We start from the raw sequence: 13,152 nt of genomic DNA on the forward strand, positions 1-13,152 counted from the left end.
CGCACACACACACATACACACACATTATATAAGTATGTATATATGTATATATATATGTGTGTATATATATATATATATATATATATATATATATATATATATATATATATATATATACACAATGCCTTATAGATGTGAAAATTCTACCTGTTTAGTATTGATTGTCTTGCATATTATTATATTAATTAGTTTCCTTATTTTTTATACATAATACAAGAATAGGTATTTTATCCATACAGCCTTTGCTTTTATTAATCATTTTAGTCACTAAAAAAATTATAATTAATTCTTGAATAATTTATTTTGAATATTTATTTACTTGTTTTACGTCCTGGAATTCTAATTTAAATATTTCGTATCAAGTATTTAGATCGATTACTAAAGTTTAAATTATAAAGCGCACGATAATTTAAAGATCAATAATTAATTAATTTAAGGGTGATGTGATTATAACATAAACTTTTTATGTAAATAAGTAAATTTGTAAGTACAGTTCAAATAATTTTACTTTATAAAATCAAAAAAAAAAAAAAAAAAAAAAAAAAAAAAGAAAAAAAAATGAAATAGCTGTGTCAATGGCTTCACTATAATAGATTTAATAGATATAAAATTATTTCACACTTAACCAAAAACGTGAAGCAAATTAATATTATTTTATAATAAATTTGGGAAAGTATTGTATTAAGCCATGGATAACTCAGCAAATCCAAACAGCGCATTCTACTTATTGCAAGACAAGGAGAAAATTGTTGATATTATCGATTATTCGTTTGAATAAATCTGTCAGACATATCAATTACTTGTATGACTGTTATTAGGACACAATTTTAACAACAGATTCAGTTTCGTCCTTAATTAGCAGGCTTAATCGTAAGTCAAGTTCGCCAGCTTCGAGAGCCCATTTTTCCCGCAACCATCATGGCGAATCGGCGTTCTGGGTGCCTAATGTATGAATCGGGAAGAGATGATACCATCCAATTGTCTGTCGCATTAATGCCAAAGCATCAAGTTCAATTTCCGCACCACCAAGTCCCTGGTTACTTTCGAAGCCTTGTTTCTTTTCCCAAAGCATTACCAACAAATTACGCCCCAAGGCATCGCAACTCGGATATTTCAGAGTCTGCCGGTATTGGGGGTTACGTGAGTGGCGTACAACACGAGTTTTGCGTTTATGCAGCCAGCGTTCCTCCGCACGCAAATACATCTTGATGTATGTGTCTGAAAAGGTATAACAGTCAAACTGTAATGATAATACACAAATTTCATATTATTCCGCTATATTCTTCAAATACTAGCATTAATAAAATTATTCAATACCCATTATTAACATATAAAATTTAACTTAATCGCTTTAAGCTAAATCCATCTATTTATTTAAAAGTGTAGTGCACTATCTCAATTGCTTTACAAATTGAATTTTAAAGATACGAATTGTATTTGAATACCAGAATATATAGACGTACTTAAAAATAAATGCTTATATATTATTAATATACAAATTTAAATAAATTTATTGGTATTTGAAAATAAATGTAATCGAATTTATATGCTTGTGATATTTTTAACAGTTTTATTCCTCAAATATACCGATAAATTTATTTATAATAATTAAATACGAATTGATTATTGCGATGATTGAGAATTTATATGCTTTTAATACGTTGCTTAACTATATAATAAATATGAAATATTATTAATATTCCAAGCTTCTTGCTTATTGTACAATTTTAATTTCAAATGAATGATATCACATCATTAGATAACAGTTACATTTCCTTTATTATTATATAATAATAAATATATATTTTCCACGAGTAAAATCAAGTCCAGATATTATCGTATCGTCAGTATTATATTATCGTCAATATTATCGTCAATATTATCGTCCGAACTCTCCTAATGAAATTCTGTATTTTATTCATCCCATCATAAATTATTCATAGAAATAAAAATAAAATAAATTTTTTACCAATAATTTTATAATAATTCTAATAGCACATAAATATGCAGTATTTAAGCAATGATAGTGATTTATTTATAGTAATTTTCAATGAATGTATATACCTGGTTCTTCCATATCTGTTTGGCAAATATCTTTTGCTGAAATTACTTCTACTTCAAGATTACCTTTGCTTAAAAATATCGCTAGCTGCACCTTACCATTTTGCTGTGCTGTATAATAAAAAGCATTAAAATTTTTTAATTTAAGAGCAACTTATATATCCTTGTATATCGATTGTATATAGAAACGAATGCAAATTTGATAAATTACCTTTCGATACTTTATAACCTTTCGGTACAATTTGTCCAGGTCCAAGGTTTAAATCTCCACCATTTGCACCTTTCATTGATTGACTATATAAATGCCATTAATTATCAAATTTATTCTATAAATGTGAATATTCGACAACACAATTACAATTTAATAACATTTCTGCAAAAAGTCAACCTTCTACAATGTTATTATTTGTCATTATAGTTTATTTTGATATTTTCATTTATATGGATATACATTACACGTTTCATGGATAATTACGTACTTTAATAATAAATTTAATACTCTAAATATATATTATTCAAAATAACAAAATAATCAATATAAAAATAATAATTCAGTATTGGAAATAAAATACATTCTAATATTATATCTAATAAAAGATATAGGAGTCATAAATTTTTTATGGGAACTATGAAATTTATCAGAAATAAATGTTGTTAATCAACAAATTCTTTATTTAGTAAAGTTAATTTTATAAGTTAATTTTAGTTCAATAAAAAAACATTGCAATTGCTATAATAGTTTTATTTTTCCAATGATACAAATGATTATTCACTTAATTTGGGCAATCTTTATTAATATTTTTTTTATATTAAGGTTAGTTTTTTTATTATTTTTTTTTTTTTTTTTTTTTTTAAAAAATTTTTTTTTTTTTTAGAAAATTTATTGAATAAAAGCTATTACCATCAGAACACTGTCGTATATCAAAATTATGTACAAAAGTGTGCACGTATTCATATAAATATAGGTTGGTATTCAAATTTTTATATTTATAAATCATAACATAGCAGAATATAAAAGAAGTACAAAAGATAGAAAAAAAAACAAAAAAAAAACAGAAAATTATTAAAAATAAGAAAATTAATATTATTTACCTCCATTTTTCATCTTCCTCCGACTCGCTATTTCTATCGTAATTACGTCTTTCCCTTTCTAAGACGCTGCTCTCTCTGCGCTCACTCTTCCCTGTGATCAATGATTTCAATATATCAGATTTGAATTTCTAGTTTCAATCTTCCAATTATATCATGGCATACACATTACATACACTCTTTTCATTTATCACACATCTAGCAACGGGTTTAAAATATACCCGAGAAGTTTTTATTTCATCAAGAAATTTAAAAGCCTCATACATACTTATGTCTCTGATATTATTATTTTTCATAATGTAACAATTTTATTCACAGCTATTATATACAGAATAATCTCATCTTTAGCATGCATCAGACAACTTGCAATAAACTCGTAAAAGTCAAGAGAGAAGTGAATTTCAGTTAAGTTCTATTGTTTTATTACAATAAAATACATATTGTTTTATTTAAATGTAAATTTAAATAGACATATATTTAGTTTTTCAATTGAGTTTTCAAAAAATATATATTTTTAAAAGCTCAATTGTGAAGTTACGTTGACGTTTTGGAATATTATTATTAGGTTATCTAATGGAAGATCTACCTACAGAATATACCTGAAAGCTTCTTACAATATATAGATTTATATATGTGCCTTTTCATAAGTTGTATAAATTGTAATTGTAAAGTACACGATTACAAGAGTTTAATTACTATAAATAAAACAATGTTCATAATTGTAGAATTTCAAGAGCATCAATCCTCTTGTCATATATCAACTCACAATATCTTACATTATATAACATGAATTATCTAATACATAGATAAATATATAATTATATACAGTAAGGTGATTTATGTTGAATATACTTATTAGGTACATTAGTTTCTAGTTAATTAGGTATATTTGTAAACATTTCATTAAAATTTCTAATTATTTCTACTTTAATAGTATTTTATTATATCCTACATTTTCATTTGGCAAGTGCTTTTTATATTTAAATTTTACATTCTTTAATAATTCCTTTATAAATTATACATGTCTTAGTTTAAAAAAAGATAAAACAGGCCTCTACTCTATTGAGGGAATCGAAAGTACACATTATTTATATGACCTAGATATGTATATATATATATATATATATATATATATATATGAATTATGCATTTTATTTATCAAATTGCAAATATTTGTAAAGTTCAGTTTATAATTTTAATAAGTAAAAATAAACGTAAATTACATTACTAAAATAATAATGATTTTATAATATATATCTATGTAATTTGAACATTAATTTTAATAGTGTATTTTGTGCCTTTTGAAAAGCCCAGCAGGATTCTTTGAATTAATTCAATGATATACAAAATTACTTACTGTATAACTTTCTGAATACTAATTACTATTTCATAATAGTAATGTTTTGAAATAATTATTATTTAATTAGTAATATTAAAATTTAAGAGATAGTAATTAATTTTTCTATATGATTATTTCTTTGCAATATGCTATTTCATTGGTAAACAAAAAATGGTTGTTGTCAATAATTATTCCTCTAAATTAAAATAAAATAAGATTATATAATTTTAAATAATAGATATATTGTTTATACTATTTATGAATCAAAGAATTTTGAAAACATAAATATGAATTTACTATTTCATTTCAAAATTTTAACGTAAACTCAAGGAATGCAAGTTACTATTTAATTTGAAAATAACATTGATAAAAAAAAAAAACATCGTACTCATAATATTCTTATATAAAAAATTAATTCAATTTTTTATAGTAAATTATTTATTATAAAATAATTGTTTATATCTAAAGATTATGTTAATTTTAATACACTTTTTATGTATCAAATTTGATGTAGTATTGAAAATTATAATTATACTATCCTGCAGAATGTTAAAAATTATTCAATAAAAAATTATAATTAAATTTTTAAATATTCAATTAGATGTAATTTTTTTTTTTTAATATTAATATTTTTCTTTAATGAATCTTAAATTATAATGTAAAGAAAAACGTATATTAATTCATCTTTTATTTTAGGTTTCATTGTAATGAAACAAATTTCTATATAGAAATTCTATATAGAAATATTATATATATTTCCTATATAATTATATAGGTAGATTATTTGACACGTATTAGAAAAATTAGGAGACAGAAATGTTTTGGAAATAATTGATGTATTTAGATAGAACTTTTGTAAGAGTACAATTTCTATTTTCGATAAGCTATCAGGAGTAATATTTTAATATAATTAATTTTAAAAATGTAAAAATTTAACGAACTGTTCATGTATTCATTTATGAGATAACAATGATATTAAATTCTATCAATGGGTTAGAAACATAAATGAATGAATAACAGTTCTTTAGATGTGTTAAGTTTAGTAGAACGTTAATTACTAAATACAGTAAGTTAATAATGCTCTCTATAGAGAAATATTTAATGTATAATTTTTAAACTTATGGTTGAATAAATTAGCAAACCGTACTTGTGAAAAATCATAATTAAATATTTAAATGAATTCTGCATACAATAGTTTTGTATACACGTTAGACAAAATCGTATAACAGGTTTTACGAAAAATTAAAGATTTTCAGTCAATAAAGGATTTATTATAACATTTTGTTTTGCTCTTTTACATTAAAAATCCTAATTCTGAAATTATATAGGAATTAAAAATGAGGCTAGAAATATTTTGCAGTTCAGAGATTATACTGAAATATTTCTGGAAATATTTTTTTTTACATAGTCATCGGTTTTATTCCTTAGAATTAAAATAAATTTATCAAAAAAATTTTTTTTTATCAACAAAGGTCTGTCGACTTATAAACAATTTATAATGTTTTATATTAGTTTTAGTTATGTAGTTTTTTCCCTTACGTTTATCGCGATTCATATGTTTGATACAAAATTTTATATTTTACAATAGTTGAACTTTTTTTTTGTATTATTTACTCGTACAACTGTCAAACTCTTCTTATTTATATATAATTTCATAATTCTATTGAAAATCCTATCCTTTATTATGGATGAATTTTACTATTATATATTTCATAAGTATGAAAAGTGTTTGTTGTAGAATAAATAAAAAACATTATTTCGTAGATATAGGAGAAATATAATAATATTTTATTTTAACATACATTTGACACGTTTAGGATTGTTTTATATTCTGTTTAAGACAATCATTTATCTAAATGATTACATGGAAGATGACTTAGCAAAAAATGTATGCATAGGGGAAATAAAATCTTTATATATATTTTAACCTCTTACCTTCGATCGTAATCTATGATTTTCAATTTAATGAGTTGATCTGGATTTAGTTGATTAACATAGACAGGTTATAAAATAAAAGATTCAAAAGTACGCAAATTTTCCTGTTCAATAAAATGAATTGTTACCAAAGTTCACTAATTGCTATAATAATCTGTGTTTAATGAAATATAGTGTAGTTGAATTCGTTTAGAAATACTTATAAAAAAAATATTTTTATCGAGAATTAATTTGTTGAAATGCGTACTTTCGATTATTATATTATAATAATTATCCAGCAAAACCATTTAACTATATAGTATCTATTGTACGTAAAAAAGTGCTTGAAATAATAGGAATAAAATATCTTTATATATATAAAATAAAATAAACATTTGTATTTGATACATAAGAATTGTATTAAATTAACATTCACTAAGGTACTAACGAGCAAATATTAATGGAAGATTATTATTAGTTTCGTTCACATGTTTTATACGTAATAAGAAATAATAAGTAGAACTCAAGGTCGAATTAATGAACGATAAGAAGTTTCTAATAAAAGTTAAGGAATTTTTAAAAGTTCTAAGTTTAATTCAATTTAATGAAAAATAAAACGTTGAATGGTAAAAATATGCAATTATAGCATGTGAAGTTGGTATGAAAAAATTATTATAAATGCTATTGTAAATAAAGAAAATATTACGTACGTAAATATGCATACATAGTTGGCTATGCATGTATGTATATAAAAATATGAGATAATGAAGGGAAGCTCAGCAAATTAAATAATGCTCGCCACTAGAAAGCTACTAAGCTTTACGGTCAACTATTTTCAAAACTTTTATTAAATGAAATTATTTGAAGTATTGATAGAAATAAAATAACTAATAAAGATAGAGAAAGAGTATCTAAAATACATTCTATAATCTACCATAATCGTCGAGCCAGAAAATCTGCAATCAAATACTTTTGGTTCGATGAACCAAACTTCATACTTTAACATAAGAATTCGTTATTCATTGAATTTTTTTTTATCGAAGCATATACGCATTATAATAGTTATTATCAAATTATAGTAAACAGTTCTCTAAGTTAGAGTTCAAATTTTTATTTATTTGAACTAACACATCCAAGCTTCACACAGTAACATATTTTAGAAGCATAATTGATTAGAATAACATACATATATATATTGTAGTAATATTATTATTATTTCTATTTATTAAAAGTCTAAAAATATTCTATTTTGTGATTGAATATTAAACCGCAATTAATCGTTAATAATAATTTGTAAATTTCTGTTAAATGTTTAATAGTTTTTTTAATAGTTTTTGTTAAAGATGTTAAATATAATATAATTAAAATTCGAAAGTAAATAAAGCAGAAATTTACGATGTACATTAATAAAGAAAATTTCGATGGACGATTTGTGTTATGTCGTATGAAATAATTCAAAAACACAGTTTCCAAAGTTTGGCTCGACGATTTCTCTCTTACCGAAGTCACAACAGCAGGTAGCAAAACCGTAGTAACATCTGTTGAAGTAGCTATACAGTAACTTACTAATATTTATATGTGTATTTATCTATATATATATATATATATAAAAGTAAATAAATCATCAAGCAAGAATCAAATCGCTTGTTAATTAAGTTCAGATATATGAACGTAGAGAATCAACAAAATGTAAAAATGCTTATAAAGCGACTTATAATGCACGCAGCAGTTATACTATAAAGAAGACAAATTAAAAATTTTTGTAATACATTTAAAATAAATAAATTAGGTAAATATTAAATTAATTTTGCATAATTGATTTAAAATCACTTAAAGTATATTCTATTTCATAATTAAAAAAAAATGCTCCGTAATTGTTTTTTAACAAGTTTATTATGATTGTTTTTACAATGAACATAATTTATTAAATAAAATTATTAGTATATAAAAAAATTTTGAAGGAAAAATATTTATTTAAAATGTATAATTAGTTTAATTATCTTATATTAAACAAAGCAGAAGTAATATTTAAAACATTAATAAAAATATTGGAAAAATATTGCAAAAATATGTTTGTATTGTATAACAAAAATTATATTACATAGGAACATTATATTCCTCATGAAATATAATAATAATATTTTATTTTGATTGAAACACAATTTTTTTAATATATTACAATATATTCAGATTCTGATCAATATCGAGTCAAGAGAAAAATAGCTAAAATATTGTAATAAGATATATATCTCCACATTTATTTACAGAATGGTTTACGTAGATAAAATATTCAATTATATTTCATCGATGAAATAATAAAATGATGTTTAATTTATTTACAAAGCAGAATTTTATGCAACGAAAGCACTTGTCTAATTTATGATAGATAATTTAATTGAAATATGAATATTCTTTGATAACTGGATATATTAGATATAATGAATTCATCTCGACAATTCATACTATCAAATTGAATTAATCCGTTCGTTATTTATGAATTTTTCTCATGGGTTGCAAAATGCAGAAGCTACTTGAATTATTACATTGAATATTTATGTAAATTCAATAAAGAATTACGTCTATGTATTATATTAACAATTAACAAAAAATCCAAAAATTGTAGTAGAAAAATAATTGGTCTTTCGCATTAATAAGGAAGAAAGTTGTATACAAATTTCCCTCTTAATCAATAAATAGTAATAAGCTTGAAAAACTATGAGAGTATAAAATTCAAAGTATTGTATTTTATTGGTTAAGAGTAGGACTTGTTCCTATGTTTTCCCTTCATGCATAGATCTACAAGCGGTATTACTTTGCAGATAATGTATAGTCTGAAAGAAAGAGAAAGAAACGTGAATCTTACCAGATGCCCATAGCGTCGTTCGCGGGTGGCTTGCCAGTGTAATCTATCGGGGTGTTGTGACGTGCGGTGTGGGGAAGGAGGCCGATTTAGCGGTCCTCGGAGACACAGGTTCGCACTGCCACACGGTAACTGTTGGGACTACGTACTCTGCCGTCGTTTTTTCGATTATTTCAATTATTTTAATATTAGTATTTTGATGACGTTTGAGATTAAGCATACAGAATCGAATACGTCAGCACCGATTTGGTCCATTACCGGAGTGGTGATTTTTGGTTTGTTTACACAAATAATGTTTATATATATATATATATATATATATATATATGTGTGTGTGTGTGTGTGTGTGTGTGTGTGTGTGTGTATATGTGTGTGTATATATATGTATATATATGTATGTATTGATGGTTCAAGCGTTTGATCGAAGCAATGGTTGGTGGCGATATAGTAGTATTAGTAAGTGGCAGTGGTCGTACAATAACAGAATTTATACGGGCTGGTTTGGGCGTTATCACATCGCGTTTTCAACCGAGCGAACAACGCGATACTTAAAAATGTTGTTTCTTTTAGATGTTTCGTGCAACATTGTTGCATTGCAGAAGAGGAATTGAACAAGAAAAGTATACTTTAAGATATTTAATATTTATAATATCTAGTAAGCTTTAATCATTATAGCATTATCTGGAGGTTTGAGTTTTTAAATATTTAGATTCGTAAAAACATAAAATAGCTTAATAAATATTTTCGATTATGGCTATGTAGAAAAAGATGAACGACATTGAATAACAAATATAAGAAAATAAAAACAAGTAAATATTGAGCTATCGATATTTATTCTTCTTCTTATTTGGCATGTACTTTACTTTTGTAAATTGAATCACACATACGCGCGCGCGCGCGCACACACACACACACACTCTCTCTCTCCCTCTCTCTCTCTCTCTCTCTCTCTCTCCCTCCCTTCCTCTTTACCAGTATAACTAATTAAAGTATATTATATTATTCATAATATTTACGTATGCGTGCATAAATACAAATGTTAATATAAATATGTATCTGTATATATATATATACATAATTTATAAAAATAACACATAAATAATAAAATTTAGTATATAAAAATACTTGAATGGCTGTGTTGTAATTTAAAAAAAATTATTTAAAAAAAATAATAAACAATTTTGAAATTAATGAAATTATAAAATTGGAGGATCTTTTTATTAAATAAACTGTACTGGTACATATTGTAAATACGAGTTATTTTCAATAAATAATCTATATTATAGATAAATATAGAAATTATACTTTATTTGAACAATAATTGTTTAAATTACAAATAAACTGTCAATAAAGTTATAATAAATAGTTATAATATAAAGTTATAATAATAAATAAATTTATTATTTTTTAAATTTTATGCTATACTCTAAAAATTTATTAATTTATTATAAATATATATGGATAACTTAGATAGATTATGTTATTAACATTTTTTGAAAATAATTGTTCAAAATGAAAATGTTTAAAGTTCAATCTAGAGTAAAACAGTTGTAATTTCTTTTACGTAATAAGAAAAAAAAAATGTTATTTGAAATTTCTCATCAATTGAAAGATCTTTCAATCTTAATTAAAGTTAAAAGTAACTTTAGCATTTCTAAAACTCGAGTGAAATTGCAAGAAGAAAAATATCACAGATCGTGTACAAAATACATTCGTAACCACTAAGAAAATAAAATAAATAATTGAATGAAAAGTTAAAGAAAATGTATACAATAAATTTGAAATAAATAATAAATGGAGTAATAAACCGAAGGCAATTTTTAAAAATTTGAAGTTTTATAGTATTTGTTTGTAGCATAATGTTAATTGCACGACAATATTATAAAAATGGAAATATACATATATAATTGAAAAAGCATTGCAAATTGTTATAAATATACATGGAGAAAATAATTTATATTTCATAATAAAATACATATCTATGTTTTTATTATGTAAGAAAAGTATTATATTATTTGAATAAAAGTGTTATGTAGTTTTACATACAATGATATATTAAATGAAATAAAAGAAACGGTAATATTTATATATAATTTATTTAAAAAGATAAAATGTATGAATTGACAAATACGAAGACGTAAACAGCACAATAATGATTATGAAAATTCGATATGAAAATTTGAGGATACATTAAAACCATTAATCCGAGTGAAAGATGTTTAGCCTATTTATAAACATAGCAATTGAAAATTGACATATTTAGACGTAAATAATAATAAGCTCCGTTAAAAACTTATTATTCGTAATGACATTCTATTCTTTTAATGCAAATTATTACATATTCATTAGCATGTATATGCAATACAACATTATTTAAAGCACTTACGTCAAAGCCTTTAAATCGACAGATACACAAAAGCACGTAAAATGACATAAACATGTATAAGGCTTACATGTGTGAGTGTATATATATATATATATATATATATATATATATATATATCATGTGGCACAATTCATGTAGATGATAAAAATTAAAGCAATGATGTAAATTTCAGATTCAGATTCTTCGTTATAATGACTGAAACTAATGGTAAATATATATAAATGTTAGACATGTTAAGTATTATAATTAGAATGGAAAAAAAAACTGTTTGTCAATTATCATATTTTTATTTTTTAATTTTTAAGGCGTTTATGTATAGTATAATTTTTATTGATAAAGTCTGCCAATTTTCTATTTAATACAGATGCCGATGAATGCAAATATTTTTTAAATTATAATGAATTTTTAATGCTATAAGAACAGTTTACGAATAAAGGAATGCTCTTTAATTCTATGATTAATACCAAGGACAGAACAAACTTATTCATAGGATATATATAAATATTCCTGTATAATATAGAAATGTATAGTCTCAAAGTTAGAATATTAAATTTAAGATTTAATTATAAGATTGAAAAATTACAGAAGCTACACTATTTTGTCATTTTCCATTTATGAATAGATAAAGTAATATTTTGAAACTCACTGTAATTTGGAAAATGGCAGGATTAAAATGAAACATAATAGTCTTTTGATTAAAAAAAATATATTTATTTATTTTTTATTTTATACATATATTAAGTATTGCATACCTATTTATTCAATAATAACTTATACTTTCTGTGTTAAACACATTAATGACATAAATAAAACTTACGTCTTTCAATGTAAATTGTTAAGTGATAAAAAATTATTTTTCTAATTCGTAAATGTTTAAATAGTTTGTAATTTTTACTGCAGTAATCAATTTTTAATCAATTCACTTGCATTAAGATGAAATAATATTTTAAATTATTTTTCTGTATAGAATTTTATATTTTGATATAATCTTTCGTAAAAGTACATTATTAAAACACAGGTGTGTGTAATTTTTATTATTTATATTTCGGTAGTGTACTTTTACATATAATATCAGAAAAATTGCCAAACAATCATCTAATGTAATCACAAAACTTTTTATAAAAAATTAGAAATAAATTATTAAAGACAATAATTGTAGATACGAGACATCTTGCATTCATAGGTGTAAATTAAATTTGTAATTCAGTGAGTAGGCGAAGTTAGGGAGTGGAAAGAAATGTAAGGAGTAGGAGAGCTATTACGCATGGGGATGAGGGAGCTTTTCTCGAATACACAATGGATAATATATTGAAATTATGATTCCTTCCATTGAGCGCGTGAATGATATTTATTATCCAAGACAAAATACAGAAGAATAAAGGGAAAAGAACGTATGAAATAATAAATAAACATGAATAAACACGAAATAAAATTGTAAAATTTTATAAATTTAGATTTGAATATAGAATTTTTTTTAATTTATAGTATTTTAATTAAATTCCT

General features: G+C 23.4%; 1 protein-coding gene across 1 annotated transcript in view; it reads right to left on the reverse strand.

Annotated features, from left to right (window-relative positions):
- Positions 1 to 868: 868 nt before the first annotated feature.
- Fife (regulating synaptic membrane exocytosis protein fife) overlaps positions 869 to 13,152 on the reverse strand; it is a 75,703-nt gene continuing 63,419 nt past the window's right edge. The window contains exons 19-23 of the mRNA XM_011507412.1: positions 9,267 to 9,309; positions 3,154 to 3,244; positions 2,273 to 2,355; positions 2,065 to 2,172; positions 869 to 1,218 (exon numbers count right to left, since the gene is read on the reverse strand). Coding sequence (XP_011505714.1) covers positions 917 to 1,218; positions 2,065 to 2,172; positions 2,273 to 2,355; positions 3,154 to 3,244; positions 9,267 to 9,309 — 627 coding nt within the window. The 3' untranslated portion in view covers positions 869 to 916. The remainder of the gene's footprint in view (positions 1,219 to 2,064; positions 2,173 to 2,272; positions 2,356 to 3,153; positions 3,245 to 9,266; positions 9,310 to 13,152) is intronic.

The sequence above is a fragment of the Ceratosolen solmsi genome, unplaced genomic scaffold (assembly GCF_000503995.2).
Source record: "Ceratosolen solmsi marchali unplaced genomic scaffold, CerSol_1.0 scaffold6, whole genome shotgun sequence".
Classification (NCBI taxonomy): domain Eukaryota; kingdom Metazoa; phylum Arthropoda; class Insecta; order Hymenoptera; family Agaonidae; genus Ceratosolen; species Ceratosolen solmsi.